Here is a 14531-nt window from a genome sequence, read left to right on the forward strand (position 1 = left end):
TCAGCATTGTAACATAGATGCTGCTCTCAGAAGCCAAGGGAATGTCCGTTTGTTCTCAAATTGCCTCCAAGTAAACATGCCTGCAGCCCACTGTGGGCAGGCCGTGCGAACTGCAGACTTCTGCCGGATGGATATGCTTCAGCAGCCAGTGCAAGTGCTCCTGGGAGTTCTTGGGTGTTCTCCTGAGCTTGCCATGTGAGGGTGGGGACTTCTCAAGCCAAGTGAGCACACATGTAATGTGCAGCAAAGTTGGAATGTATTCCAGTGCCTCACATCAGGGAAACTACAGTAAACCAAAGCAGACATAAGCGTAATAGAGCCAGCTCCTTGAAGAGCTGGGCTTTCTGGACAGCTCTTGGATTTGTTTCTCACTGAGGTGTGCAGCTCTTTAACTAGCTGTGCTTGGTTTGCTGCGAGTGCTGAGAGGTTTGGGTGGGCAGGCACTTCTCTGGAAAGGGATTCCCCATGTGTGTTGGTGCTGGCTGCTGCCTGTGTCAGTTCTGTGATGATCTGTTTTTGCTTCTGCTCCTCACAACACCGCTGGGTCAGCAGGGTTCTGTGATCTGGATGAGAATGTCCCCCCATAGGCTCGTTTTTTTAGGGTTTCTGTTGCTGTGAAGAGACACCATGACCATAACAACTCTTATAAAGGGGAATATTTAATTGGGGCTTATGTACAGCTCAGAGGTTTAGTCCATTATTGTCATGGCAGCCCTAGTGTGATGGTTCAGTTCCTCCCTCCCCCACCCTTCTCTGCTCAACATCTGGATGGTGAATACTGAGGGGCTTACATCTACCACTAATTCTAGCGCCAAAGTCCCATGCCCTCTTCTGCCCTCTGCAGGCACTGACATTCATGACACACAAAGGTACATGTATGTTTACACACACACATAATTGAAAATGAAATAATTTGGACTCCTAACAGTGGGAATAACTACCTCTGACTCTTTTACTGGCTTTCGGGACCCTACTCCTCATACTAGGTCACCTTGCCCAGTTTTAATACTTGGGGAGGTGCTTAGTCTTACTGCAACTCAATATGCCATGTTTTGTTGATATCCAACATGGCCCTTTCCTAAACAGAAGCAGAGGGGAAATGGACTGCGGAGTGGGAACAGAGTGGTGCTGGGGGGAAGGCACTGGGAGGACAGGAGGGAGGGGAAACTGTAGCCAGGATATAAAATAAACAAATAAAAATTTTATTTTAAAAAAGACAGAAAAAACATAGCCAAAAGTGCTAAGATTTATATTAAAAACGTAAGCTATGCAGACACATGTAAGAAAGGCAACTTTGTGTTAGCACTTTAGGTGAGCAGCCACCTGCCTTTGTGTTTCTTAACGAGAAACACTCAAGAAATCTAGAAAGAGGTCAGAGCCACCATATTCTTCCACTCATCAGTGCTGATGGGGTTTGTCAGCTCAGTGACTCCTAGCCACACTGCGTTGTGTGGAAGTGCATCTAAGCATCATTCCTTCTGAAAAGATACTCTATTATTATTGTTTGTGTGTGAACGTGGTAAAAGTGCCACAGAATGCTTGGGTGGTCAGAGGGCAAGTCCTCTCCTTCCTCTGGGGCTTCCGGCATCATACTTGCCTTTTGAGGCTTGCACAGTGTACTGGTTAGGGTTTTTGTTGTTGTCTTGTTATTTATTTATTTATTTAGGTTAACTTGACATAAGTTGTGGTCATCTGGGAAAGGGAACCTCAATTGAGAAAATGCCTCCATAAGATCAGATTGTAGGCAAGCCTTTAAGCCTTTTTCCTGATTGATGATTGATGTTGAAGATTTCCAACCCTCTGCAGATGGTGCCACCCCTGGACAGGTGGCCCTGGGAAGTTTAAGGAAGCAAACTGAGCAAGCCATGAGGAACAAGCCAGTAATTAGCATTCCTCCATGGCCTCTGCATCAGTTCCTGTCTCCAGGTTCCTGCTCTGTCCTCTCTTCATGATGAACTGTAGGCTTCAAATGAAATAAGCTCTGTTCTCCCTAAGCTGCTTTTGGCGATGGTGTTTATCATGCAACAGGAAGCAAACCAAGGCACCTTCCAAGTGTGCTTATGTGCTGGACCATCTCACTGGCCAGAATTCTTCCTTTGATGGTTGTTTAGATTTTTCCAGAAATGTTTGTTGAACTTCTTAGCTCGTTTTATTTCTCACTGGCTCATAGGATCTTCCTGTTGCGTTTCTAGAGGTGGGACAGTGAGATCTAAAGTGTGTCTCTGACGGCTGTGACCTCGATGGCTTGTTTGCATCTGTTCACACACCCCACCTAGTACACACCGGCCTTTCTCACCTTCCTACTCACACTCCTTGAAGGGAGGTCTGACCTGTTTGCACACCAACATCAGTTTGTCTCAGCTCTTTGAGACAGTCCGGGGTATGAGCAGTTGGTTTGACCACGCTCAGAGGAAGGTGGAGTCCCTGCCTTCTCATGCGCGAAGCAGCTGCAGTATTCCAGGCTGAATGTCTAGCTTCACCCAATGCCAAGCACAGCATGTCAGGACCCTTCTTAGGTCAGTCCCCTAGGGAGGACAGGAAGACTTTGGGTGAGCCAGCATGGGCCCTGGGACAGCTCTGAAGTAATCCCCTCCAGTGAGTGATAGCTGCCTACAAAGGTGGCCCTTTAGCTTGTAGGTAGATGGCAGGATGGTGACCACCCAGGGAGCAAGGTAGGGGTAGGAGGGATTGGAGGTGTTTCTGCAGGGAACAAGCCTAAGTGGCTGGGTAATAGTATTCTGCTAGCCAAACTGGGAATCACTCCTCTCTCCAGCTGCAGGAGGAGGAGGTAGGGTGGGTGTGCAGTAGCCATTAGTCACTCACAAAGGATTTTTTAGACTAAGAGTTAGTGGAAAGTGATGGAGTCACATTCTGGAGGGTTTACCTAAGAATAAAAACAAAGCCCATGATGTCAGTGGAGCGGTGTCCGAGCTGGAGGGAGCTTGCCACTTCTTGATTGTTCACAGAACATAGATAGTGTGAATCAGCTTTGCACAGAGGAGGGGCAATGTTAGAAAAGGTCTTTAACAGATGCCAGGGTGTCTGGAAACCCAACTAAGGCAGGAGCAAGTCTGGTTCTGAGCAGCATGCTTTAGATTCTAGGCCTTGCTCTCTGCGTCCGCATAGCGTGAGGCGAATCAGTAGCATTCCTGCAGGGCTCCCGTCCAGGCTGACCTCTGGGACCTGTGAACAGCCAAGCTGGAGTGCATTGCCAGGCAGGGAGCATGGTTCCTGGACAACCAGACCTCTTTCCGTCTGTCTTTTTCTCTTGGTAGAAGGACCAACAAGAGCGAGGATCAGCAGTGTCCCATGGATGTGCAGAGAAGGGGCTGGCATGGATTAGTGACTGGGAAAGTTCGGGAAGAGAGGATCTGGGGTGCATCTTGCAGGCTGGTAGGATCTGGTTTGGGCTAAGAAACTCCTAGCTCTTCGATGGTCTAAAGTTGTGGTGCGGATAGTGGAACAGCCAGAGCTCGTAGGGAATTCTGATGGGATGGTTTAAGTAAAGAACAGACGCTGCCTCCAGAGAGTGGCAGGTGGGGGGTGCTTCAGGACCCGCACTGCTTTCGCCCCATTGCCCAACCTGAGAGGAGCCCTGGGAATGGGCACACACTTCCTCTGTGTTTGGTGCTGTCTGTGGGGGCACTCAGCCATGGAGTGTCTGGCAGGCATTATGAGGGTGAAGAGGAATACATAGATCCTGTCTCAGCTGGAGAGGGCAAGTGTCAGTCAGCCAAGATGGATTTGGGGGCAGGCTTCTGATGGCTTACTGTGTGCCAGTAGTAGTCAGGTGAAATGTGCTCTGGTGAAGGTGGGACTCCCTTCAGGTACTGGTGGAAGCTGAGTGATCTGTGACCAGCCAGGGTGAGGCTGGGGGATGGACATGAGGAGGAAAAGTGGTGCAGGTCCTGGTGACCTTGAACTTCTCTCTAGAGGAGATACTGGATCGCTTTCAGCAGCCATCCTAATCCAGCATGGTTTTCCTTTCGCCCTCAGCCTCCTGACAGCGGGCCTCCGCCATTACCAACGTCCTCTCTGCCAGAGGGTTACTATGAGGAAGCCGTGCCGTTGAGTCCTGGAAAAGCTCCAGAATACATCACCTCAAGTGAGTGGCAGCCACCCGCCAGGGTGGTCCCTTCATTCACAGGAGTGGTGGTGAGCCAAGGCACTGGGCGTGGAGGAGACAGGGTTAAACATCACCACAGAAATGTGGGCGCGATAGATCTGGGACCTAAGGAAGGCAATGAATATAGCTTGTGGTTAGTCAGGCTCAGAGGTGCCTTGTGCCACAGAGCCAGGTGTGGGCTGACGAGGTTCCCTGAGGTTGGGAGAGAAGCGGTTCTGTGGCACATTCCTTTGTGCCCCACCCTGGCCTCTTTTGGTCCTCACAAAGCACAGCCCTGCAGGCCGAGGTTTCTCCCAGGCTGCCTGTTGGGTGCAGGCTCTTCTTTTGTGATGAATCGAGCAGGTTTTACTGGACAATTTTTGTTGAAGTCATGGTCCTCAGGCTCCTGATGCCGACCTCAGTAGTCTTCCTTTTAAACCCAGACGCACACTGGCACCTTCTCTAACACCCCTGGAATTCAGGTGTCATTACTAATGCTGTCCTCTCCTCTGAGTGTCAGGTACTAGTGCCCTCTCAGCAGGGTGCTGGGTGGAGCATCTCAGTGTGTGCTCAGGGAACAGATGGATTATGTAGGAAAAAGAGTGGTTACTGATTGGGGTCGTGAGGTCTCCAGAGCATTAATAGGCCATGCCGTGTTTTCTCCCCTCTTCTGTCTTCCTGTGAAATCATGTGACCTTACCTGAAGCCTCTGCTGCATAGAAACTTGGCACTTTTCTCTTCCTTTCTTCTTTGGTGATACGTTTCAGTAAAGCAGCATGTACTGAGATGTCGGACAGTGACAGTGCTGGGGGCTCAGGAAGGGAAAGCAGCCAGCGCAAGAGCAGCCTGGGTGCCGCCTGAGGACAAGTGCCTTTCCATCCAGCCCAGACCCTTGCCCCTGCACTGTGTACACCATGACCACTGGGCGCTCCTGGAAACCAGAGGGTTGCTCTGATCTGCAGGGTGGTTACTGTAGACTCCGGCACCTGGAAGTTTACAGGCTGTAGTTTCTCCTTTATTTAAAAAAAGTGCTTGGTACAGGGTGTGGTGACCTACACACCTTTAATCCCAGCACGGAGGAGGCAGAGGCAGGTGGATCTCCGTGAGTTCAAGGCCAGCCTGTTCTACAGTGAGTTCCAGGACAGCCAGGGAGATTACAGAGAAACCCTGTCTCAAAAACAAAACAAAACAACAGCAACCAACCAATTAATAAATAAATAGAAAATAAAAAAATTTGACAGAATGTATTCAGGTGATTCTGAGCATCCACTGTGATGACACTAGGTTTATTGGCAGACATGAAAGGGAAGTTTTTCCTGTCTTGGACTTCTTTCTTCTATGAGGGCATTTCCCAGCCTTCCCCACCTCCCTGCCTTCCACACCTTGGATGCTACAGACAAAGTGTTCTTTTGCCTGGAGGCCTGTGGAGTTTTGCCCTGAGAAGCTGCCTGTAGCCTGTGCTGTAGGGAAGCCCTTCCTAGGTTGCTGTGACAAAACACTTGTGCTGCCAGTACCAGAAGACAGTGCAACAGCAGAGCCCGCAAACCAGGGGAAGCCGCAGTGACCAGAGTCATCCTGTGTCCCTTTGAGCAAGTGTCTCACCTCAGTGTTACCAGTGACTTGTGATGTGGCCTCAGCAGGGAGGCACAGGGGCTGTGCTTTTCCTGTAAAGTAGGGACTGGGAGGCAGGTGGCTGAGCCTGTGTCTGCTGCGATTCCATTAGAGAAGGAGTGTTAGGAAGGCCTTACAGAGGTTCTTGAGGGAGTGACCCCATACATGCCATAGCAGGGGAACAGTCCTGGGGAAGTCTACTGGGCCAGTCTGGTGGGCTGGTCATCAGGAAGAGGAAGCCCTGCTCGCCTCCTCCTGTGCTGCCCCAGGTTGAGCGAGTGAGCTCAGCCGGCTTTCACTCAGAGCTGACTTACCTATCTCCTAGTACCCACTGTCTGTTCTCTGCATGTTTGCTGAGCTCTGGTGCTCTAGGAATTGAGGTGAACCCTGAGAACCCCATGCTCTTCAACACGTGTGAGAATGATTCTTCTTGACTAGAAGCCTGGCCGTGTCCACTGCTGGTCTTGATTGGCCCATGCAAGACTGTGTGACCTCTTATGCCTCTACCTCCTCTTGATTCTGCTTCAAGCTGTGACACCCTATGTTCCTACGCTCATCTCTAAAACTCCTTTCATTGTTATATACTTACTTATTGAAAAGAGTATAAAAAGGTTGACGGAGGGTACCTGCCCTCCAATCTGATGACCTGAGTTTGATCCCCAGGACCCACATGGCGGAAAGAGAGAATGAATTCCCCAATTCAGACCTCCACATGTGTACCATGGCATATGGGTCTCCACAATAAATAAGCAGAATAATTGCTTAAAACTTTTTAAATGTCCATGTTCACCCAACACTCCGCCCTAAAGCAAATTGTCTTTGTGAGGCTCCTAGGGTGGGTTGCAGCACAGACTAACAGTCCTGCCCACCGCCACCGGCCCCGTGCTGCTCAAGGGCTTCCACACCATTGCCAACACCAAGTAGCCACATGCTCTGGAAACTGTGCTGTTTCCCAGGGTGCATTTGCTTCTGGCACTTTCCTCAGACTTCTGGCTGACTACCAGGAGCTTCTCCGGGGGCTGGGTGACAATCTTGTTCTCCCAATGTCTGATATATCTGACTCTTAGTTCCCTGTATCTGACAGCATGGGCCTCTCTAGGCGGTATTCTCTCCTCCATCATACTGGGGACAGAGACCATGTTCTGTCTCTGCCCTGCTGTACAATGCCCACACAGTCGTAGGCTTTGGGCCATTGAACTGTATGTAAAAATGGGGGAGGGTGTTCAAGGCTTAATTCCTTAATTTTAATAAAAATGAAGATTGATATGTTCCTTTACATGGCCACCATGTAAAGAGGGGGTGTTGGGCAGATGCAGACATTGGGAGCTGGTGTGTAGGAGGGGAGAGATGAAAGAGAAAGGCTGCTGCTCTGAGGGTAGCAGGGGTAACTGGTCTGTTTATCATTCTGTGCCTGTTGTGTACAAACTGAAACCCTCCTTTCTGTATCCTTGGCACTTCTCAGACCATGTGGTCTCGCATCCTCTTTATAGTCCCTTCCCTACACTCGGGCCTGCTACCACTCCCCAGGTGATGTGTATGTGTACCACTTCTACCCCAGCCTACCTCAGGCCTGAGTGTGCGACTGTCCCTCTGAAGGATCTGCACGTGTGCTTGAACCTCTGACTGTGCACCTAGCTGTCACATGCGACAAGATGGTCTCACTTCCCCAGGCTCACAGCCTGACCTGGACGGCTGACTGTGTGCACCGTGAGGAGTCTGCTAGGCTGTGTGCGGTGTCACAAGGGTCTCATGGTTATGTTGGTGTTATGTCGGGTGTTACATTGGCCTGTTCAGGCTGCTGCCACAGATCACCTCAGTCCCTGGAGGGTGGGATGCTGAAATTCTTAGTTTATCGTACAGGTGATCTATCTCAGATCCTTCTGGCTGTGTCCTCAGTCCTGTCTTGATAGTGTCCCTCTTTCTGTCTTTCTCGCTTCTCCCTCCCCTCTTTCCCTTGCCCTCCTCTCTCACCACTCCCATGGAATTAGGACTCCACATGTATGGTCGTAGCCACTTGGTAATAGATTTTATCTTAAGTATAACCCCAAAACCCTATCTCCATATGCAGCCATGTTAGCCTGCAGACCTCAGCACACGAGTACCAGAGAATCACCCTTGAGCCCATGATGTGGCCTTTGATATCAAGGAGTGTTCTCTGGGAGAAACTTTGAGCTCCATACTAGTACATGAGCACACGTTATGTCAGCAGAGAGAGAGGAGATGGGGGCGGCTTGTGGTCTATGCAGAGAGCCCAAGGGAAGAGAGAGCAGGAGGTGTGTGGAGAAACTGTAATCTGAGCTGATGTGTCCTTGTGTGAAGGGCATGCTGTCAGAAAGATGGGACAAATCCCACCCCAGCTCCAAGGTGACCCTCTGGTGGATCCTGAGTGTTCTGGGTCTGTGGGTAGAAGTGTCAGCAGGCAGACTTGGGGCATATTTAATACAGGCCAGATAAAGAGTAGAGACCCTATATGGACAAGGTTCCCGAGTGGCCACCCGAAGCAGAGTGTAGCTAATGCTGCCATCAGCATGACATCATCCTGTCTATGTGAAAGTCTAGAGATTTTAAAAATAAATCTCCATGTTTAGTGATTGCATTTGAAGCATTTTCTTGAGTTTCCACTGTCTGGGTCTTGGAGTTTTCATTCTCAGGGAGAAAATTCGTCTCACTGGAGTTCACAGGCGTTGGAAATGTGTCCACGTGAGGTGAGTTGTGAGGTCTGCCCCTCACCTCTGCCCTTTTCTCCTATAGATTATGACTCTGATGCCATGAGCAGTTCCTATGAGTCGTATGATGAAGAGGAAGAAGACGGAAAAGGGAAGAAAACCAGGCACCAGTGGCCTTCGGAGGAGGCCTCTATGGACCTGGTTAAAGACGCCAAGATCTGCGCCTTCCTGCTGCGCAAGAAACGGTTTGGCCAGTGGACCAAGCTACTCTGTGTCATCAAGGACACCAAGCTGCTGGTGAGGAGCCCAGCGGGGCTGTGCCATTGACAGTATTTCCTGAAGTACAGGATGGCAGCTGGTGCATGCAGATGCTACCACAGGGGAGGCAAGCACCAGGGGCAGGGCCCAGCCCAGCCAGGCTGGCACCTCTGCAGGGAGGGCTCATGGTTGCCCCACACCCAAGTCCTTCCCATCCCGCTGGGCCTGTGGCTTGTGTCAGTGGAAATGAGCAGTGTTGAGACTTGCCAGAAGCTGCAAGATAGACTTTCTCATTTGTAGTGAGTCAGTAAATTCCTCCCAGCCAGGTCACAGCAGAGGCCTGGAGCCTGTGGAGGCGCCTAGGGGAAGGCAGAGGGAAAGGACATTCTTTTGGAAAGCCAAAAGAAGTTTTTCCTTTTGTTTTGTTTTTGAGGCAAACAGGAAGGTGGAGTAAGTCCAGAAGCAGGGTGGGGAAGGCACAGAACTCTGGCCACACGTGCTGTCCCCTAGGGATCTCCAAGAAAGAGCAGCCTTGGAGACTGCGTTCCTGCAACCCTCCCCCCCCTCCCCCCCTTCCTTTAGAAACCATGACTGGTCACTAGGTCAGGGGCTTTACTGCACGGTTTTTGCCTTTTGTCTTCAAATTAATCTCAGGAAGCAATTGCTCAAAAGTGAGTCATTAAAGCAGAAAATCTGAGTTTCTGTTTCCGCACATTTAGTGGAGCAGATAACACTGTAACAGAGACCATGGTGAATTATGGGTGTCTTACTTGCGTAGGCTCTGAGGGCAGGGTATGTGCTTCATGTTTTTGCTCAGCTTTTTAAAACAAAGTGCATATTTTTTCCACATGTGTGGCCTGAATTTCTTCCAAACATAGGATATGCCAAAAATGATGCCATTGGGGATTTTAAAGCATGAAAATATTAACACAGCCCTTATTTATAATCTGATGCAATAGCTGCAAGATGGTGACATGCTATATAAAACATTTTCAAATGAATTCAGCTCTCATGTGAAAGAGAAGTTGCATTCCCCATGTAGGCAGCCTCAGGGCTGATGCAGGGTCAGCGTTTTGGGGCCCAGGTTCCTGGTCCCTGTCCCACACCCATTTGCTGTTTTCCTCCTCCCCTGCTTTTTTTCTGCAATTTGACCTCCTCTGAGATCCTCTCTCTGCCCCATGATGGTTATAACTTCTACAGCTTAATTGTCGAAGAAATAAATAGAAAATGAGGACACCATGCGAGATAAAATGCAAGATGAAACTTGGCTTTTTATTTGATTTTGGCTTTGTTTTGACAGAGTCTTGCTATGTAGTTCAGGTCAACCTCAAACTCATTATGTAGCCTGGGCTAGCCTTGAGCTCTCAGTCCTCCCTCTTCCATCTCCTGAACGATGAGATAGATTATAGGCAAGCACTCCCACACTTGACTTAAAGTTGTTGTTGTTGTTGTTGTTGTTGTTGTTGTTGTTGTTGGTGGTGGTGGTGGTGGTGGTGGTGGTGGTGTGTGTGTGTGTGTATGTGTGTTATTTTCCTTCATAAATAAACCATGACTTTACTATTCAGGTGAGAGAAAGCTCGCTTTTTCTTCCTTGAGCATCCTGCCTGGCCTCCTGTGACCATCCTGTCCCAAGAACCTCTGCTACCAACCTTATCGACTCCATCTCTAGGCCTTTATTTCCATGACCAGACAAATTTGCACCCACCCAGGCAGTTGCCCAAGACTGAAGCACCCATTCCATAGCTGATGGATAGCCCTGGGAGAGCTGCCTCCATTGAGGGGACTCTGAGACCAAGTCACCCTTCTTCTCCAGGGCCTGCCAGTATCTAGTGCTGAGAGAGTCAAGGTCAGCCTCTCAGGGCACACCCAGTATGGCCTTCCAGCTCCAGGGCCTGTGGGCTCCCCATGCAATTCACTTGAACCGAGTCTTGCCTGTTCACCCTTCCTCAGGCTCTTAGTGGCAGCCCTGGAAGAGTCTTGTCTGGAGGAAGCCTGGGCTTGCCTCTTCCAGGATCTCTAGACAGTTCTAGAGTAACAGGTGGTTGTGAGCCAACTGATGTTGGGAACCAAGCTTAGGTTCTCAACAAGGGCAGTGTGAGTTCTTCAGGGCTGAGCCATGGCTCCAGCTCTAAGCATCTTCGTCATTGCAGTAGCTGCCCATAGTAGGTCTCTGCAGTTGCAATAGATCTAATAGTCTTTTTATATATAATCTCATATTCACATAAAAATAAGTGTGATTTTATGAAGATGCTTTAATATATAGAACACGGGCCAGATCAATGTCTTCTCAGTAATGGCCTAGATGCTTCATAGACCTCAGCTGAATGAACACACACCTGTGTGTGCCAGATGCAGGAGGAGTGGGTAGGCAGCGGATTGTCCATGTTACACCTGCCAGCTGGCTGCTGCGTCATCCTTCTGTCCCATTGCCTCCTGAACCCTGGCCAGCACTGCAGGTTTGGTTGTGCTGACTTTCATCATTGTTTCTGGTAGCGTGTCCTCATTGCATTAATTGGTCTGTTGTGTTTCCTGCAGTGCTATAAAAGTTCCAAGGACCAGCAGCCCCAGATGGAGCTGCCGCTTCAAGGCTGCAGCATCACCTATATTCCGAGAGACAGCAAGAAGAAGAAGCATGAGCTGAAAATCACCCAGCAAGGCACCGACCCACTGGTTCTCGCCGTCCAGAGCAAGGAGCAGGCTGAGCAGTGGCTGAAGGTAGGCCAGCTGCCATGACACCGAGCCCCTTTTACTTCCAGACCTCTTCATGGGCTCTAGTTCATTTGATAGATAATTAGTTAAAAACACAGATAGATTCACCTGGGAGTTTTGCCTTTTTTTAAAAAAAATTAAATTACATTTTAATCTTGTACACACACACGAACACACACAGGGTGAGTGTGCACACACACACATGCACACACACACGGCATGGCGTGCATACGGAGAGCAGAGGACAGCTTGTGAAAGCTGGTTTTTTGTTCTGCCCATGTGGGTCTCCGGGATTGAACCTAAGTTGTAGTAAATGTCTTTACCCAATAAGCCATCTTTGTGTTTGAAGTTTTGGTTGTGAGTCTCAGCCTTTAACAACAGAGCTATTCCTTGTTTTGTTTTTTGATAGTGAACTCATTGGTAGAATCTCACTCTCCTGACTCCCACCTGCAGGAGGCTGTCCATCCTAGGAGGCTGTCCATCTGTCCTGCTGCTGTTGTTTTTAGTATTGCTTTGATTCATCTGCCATTCCCAGAAATGACATTTAAATGAGGGACCTTCTTTGTACTCTCTGGCTTCTTTATGTCCCTCATTCTCTTTTGGTCTGACTTATTTCTTGGTCTTGTCCAGTTTACTTTCCTTGTTTCTGATCTGTCTGGTCCCTCTGCTGCTGCGTTTTAATTTTGGTCTCAGAACCTGTCTTATTCTGCTCAGGCTGCCCTGCTGAAATGCCCCAGGTAGGGCGGCCTGAAACAGCAGTAGTTTATTGCTGGGCTTTGGAGGCTCGAAAGTGTAAGTCAAGGTGGCTGTGGCTTTGGCCTCTGATGAGACCTTCTTTCTGTCCTCAAGAGAGAGGCCACCTGCAGCCTCTTTTGGGCTGTACTGATGGCACTAACCCAGCCCGTGAGGGCTCTGCCCCACAGCTTCATGGCAGTTTAAATGCTGTGCCTCCTACCATGGCTGTGTTGTGTTGGAGCTTAGGGCATTGTCCATAGTTTTAAGCCCTGGGATTTCTACCTGTTTCTTTTTCAATTTGGAAAGTCTCTTTTATAGTTTTAAATTTCTCTTAAAACGCTGGTCTGGTTTTTACTTCTGAAGGAGATGGACATGGTAGCTCGTACCCTGGCCTTGCAGGAACTTGGAACTTGTTCTCTTGTCTATTGTATCTGTTCTATGCCCATACTGGTCATGGTATTTGCGAAGAGAATATCTTGAAATAATACTTACAGCAGCAATATTGGGAACTTCTCATATAACCATAAACCACCCCTTTAAAGCAAATACAATTCCGTGATCCCTTTGAGTTTCCACGTTCCATGGCCCTGGGCAGTGATTCTGTAATGGCAGCTGCTCCTCGTGCCATTAGGAAGAAGCTGGGCATGTCTGTCTTCCCAAGGTTTTAGTTCATCATGGCATGTGGTGAGGACAGGGTTGGAAGGAGGTGACATGTGCTTGGACATCTATGACCATGGTTCCTCTGACATGCAATTTAAAGACCCCTTTCCCTCACTGCTGTGACAAACCATGACAAATGCGACTTAAGGAAGGAAGGGCTTGCCTCTGCTCACAGCTGACATTGTTGTCCATCTTGGTGGTATAGCAGAGAGGGCTGCTGGTGCTCAGTTCACTTTTCCCTTTTTATTTGGCCAGAGGCCTCCAGCCCATGGGATGGTACCACCCACATTTAGAGTGAGTCTTCTCTCTTCATTAATCCATCTGGAAACATCTCCAAACACATGCCCACAGTTGTGTCTCAGGTGACTCTAAAACCTGGCAATTGACAATGAAGATGAACACACACCATATCTGGGGAACCACGAACCTCGATTCCCCATGGTTCCTAGGAGCACACAGATTCCAGACCCATGAAGATGCTTGGTTGGCTGCCCAAATAATCACACAGAGATGGCCTGTTTCACTCTGTCAACAGTGACTGTGACTTTCCTGAAATTTGTGACACCCAGGCAGTTGGGGAGAGTTTTTTTTTTTTCTATGTTCCCCTCCTGCAAGCCTCAGGCTCAGGAATCTCTCCTGGGGGTTTGTGTAGCCTCCAGACTGAGAGCTTCACCATGCTGCTGGAGCTTCGGAGCCTTCCGGGTTTACAGAGGGTTCTCCATCTCATTGACTCATGCTGCCTCTGTGTGCATGTGTGCGTGTGTGTGTGTGTGTGCATGTGTGCGTGTGTGCGTGTGTACGTGTGTGTGTGTGCGTGTGTGTGCGTGTGTGCGTGTGTGTGTGTGTGTAGTGTGAGTGATGTATGAGACGTGTGCATTTGAAAGCCAGAGGACAAGCTCAGATGACATTCCTCAGGTACCATCCATCTTGGTTTTCTGAGACAGGACCTCCCACTTGCGTGGCCTAGAACTCACAGAGGTTAGCCTGGCTGATCAGCGAGCCTCGGGGAACCATCTCACTGTCCCCACAGCGCTGCCGTGAAAAGCACACAAGGCTGCACCCAGCTTCTTTATCTGGGTCCTCAGACTTACTGTCCCAGACACTCATGGTCTCCGAATCTCCTGGCCACTATTGGTGGTTTGATTTGACAATGGAGAAGTTGGGTCTCAGGCCACATGCTGTCCTGTTCTGCAGGGATCCATCCAGGTGCCTGATGGGCTTTCTGGTTTGACCGAGTGACCGACATCTCACCCTTGTCTTTTTTTCCTTTTCCCGTGGTCTTAGCCTGTCTGTTCACTGAAGGAGCAAGGGCAGTTGTGGAGTGAGAAGCTTCTGGTGACTGTTTCTTTCTCTGAGTTTCTTTCCTGGCTGTCATGGCTGGTGCTCACTGTTCCCTATGGAAAGCTTGGTAGGACCATCCTGAACTGTGAACGGTCCTTACTCACCCTCGACCCTGCAGCCTTAGACACTCAGCCTGCTGAGCTCCTTTCTGAGTGCAGCACATGCAGTCACTCTGAGTCCTCGAGGAGCTGGCAAACAGAGAAGTGAAACAGCGCGCTTCCAAGATGCTGATGGACCGAGATAACCTTGACTTCTCCTTCCCTGCGCGTGAGCTGCTTCCAAGCCGAGGTGCTTAACTAATTATAGCGTGAGAGCTCCACTCATGAATGGAAGCTAATTGCAGGAATTTTAATTTTAGTGCATTTCTTACATGCGAAGTAAATAATACAAGGCAGATAATCGTTTTCAGAAAAGTTTGAATTGATTACTCTCCTTAACATTTGTGC

At 49.3% G+C, this 14531-nt stretch overlaps 1 protein-coding gene across 2 annotated transcripts in view; it reads left to right on the forward strand.

The window, feature by feature from the left end:
• Positions 1 to 14531, forward strand: part of LOC121459744 (actin filament-associated protein 1) — a 116260-nt gene that overhangs the window by 48337 nt on the left and 53392 nt on the right. For both annotated transcript variants that reach the window (XM_041669726.1, XM_041669727.1), the window contains exons 4-6: positions 3997 to 4105; positions 8468 to 8679; positions 11176 to 11355. In XM_041669726.1, coding sequence (XP_041525660.1) covers positions 3997 to 4105; positions 8468 to 8679; positions 11176 to 11355 — 501 coding nt within the window. The remainder of the gene's footprint in view (positions 1 to 3996; positions 4106 to 8467; positions 8680 to 11175; positions 11356 to 14531) is intronic.

The sequence above is a fragment of the Microtus oregoni genome, unplaced genomic scaffold (assembly GCF_018167655.1).
Source record: "Microtus oregoni isolate MIOR12 unplaced genomic scaffold, Mior012 000019F_ref0000042, whole genome shotgun sequence".
In the NCBI taxonomy this organism is placed as follows: domain Eukaryota; kingdom Metazoa; phylum Chordata; class Mammalia; order Rodentia; family Cricetidae; genus Microtus; species Microtus oregoni.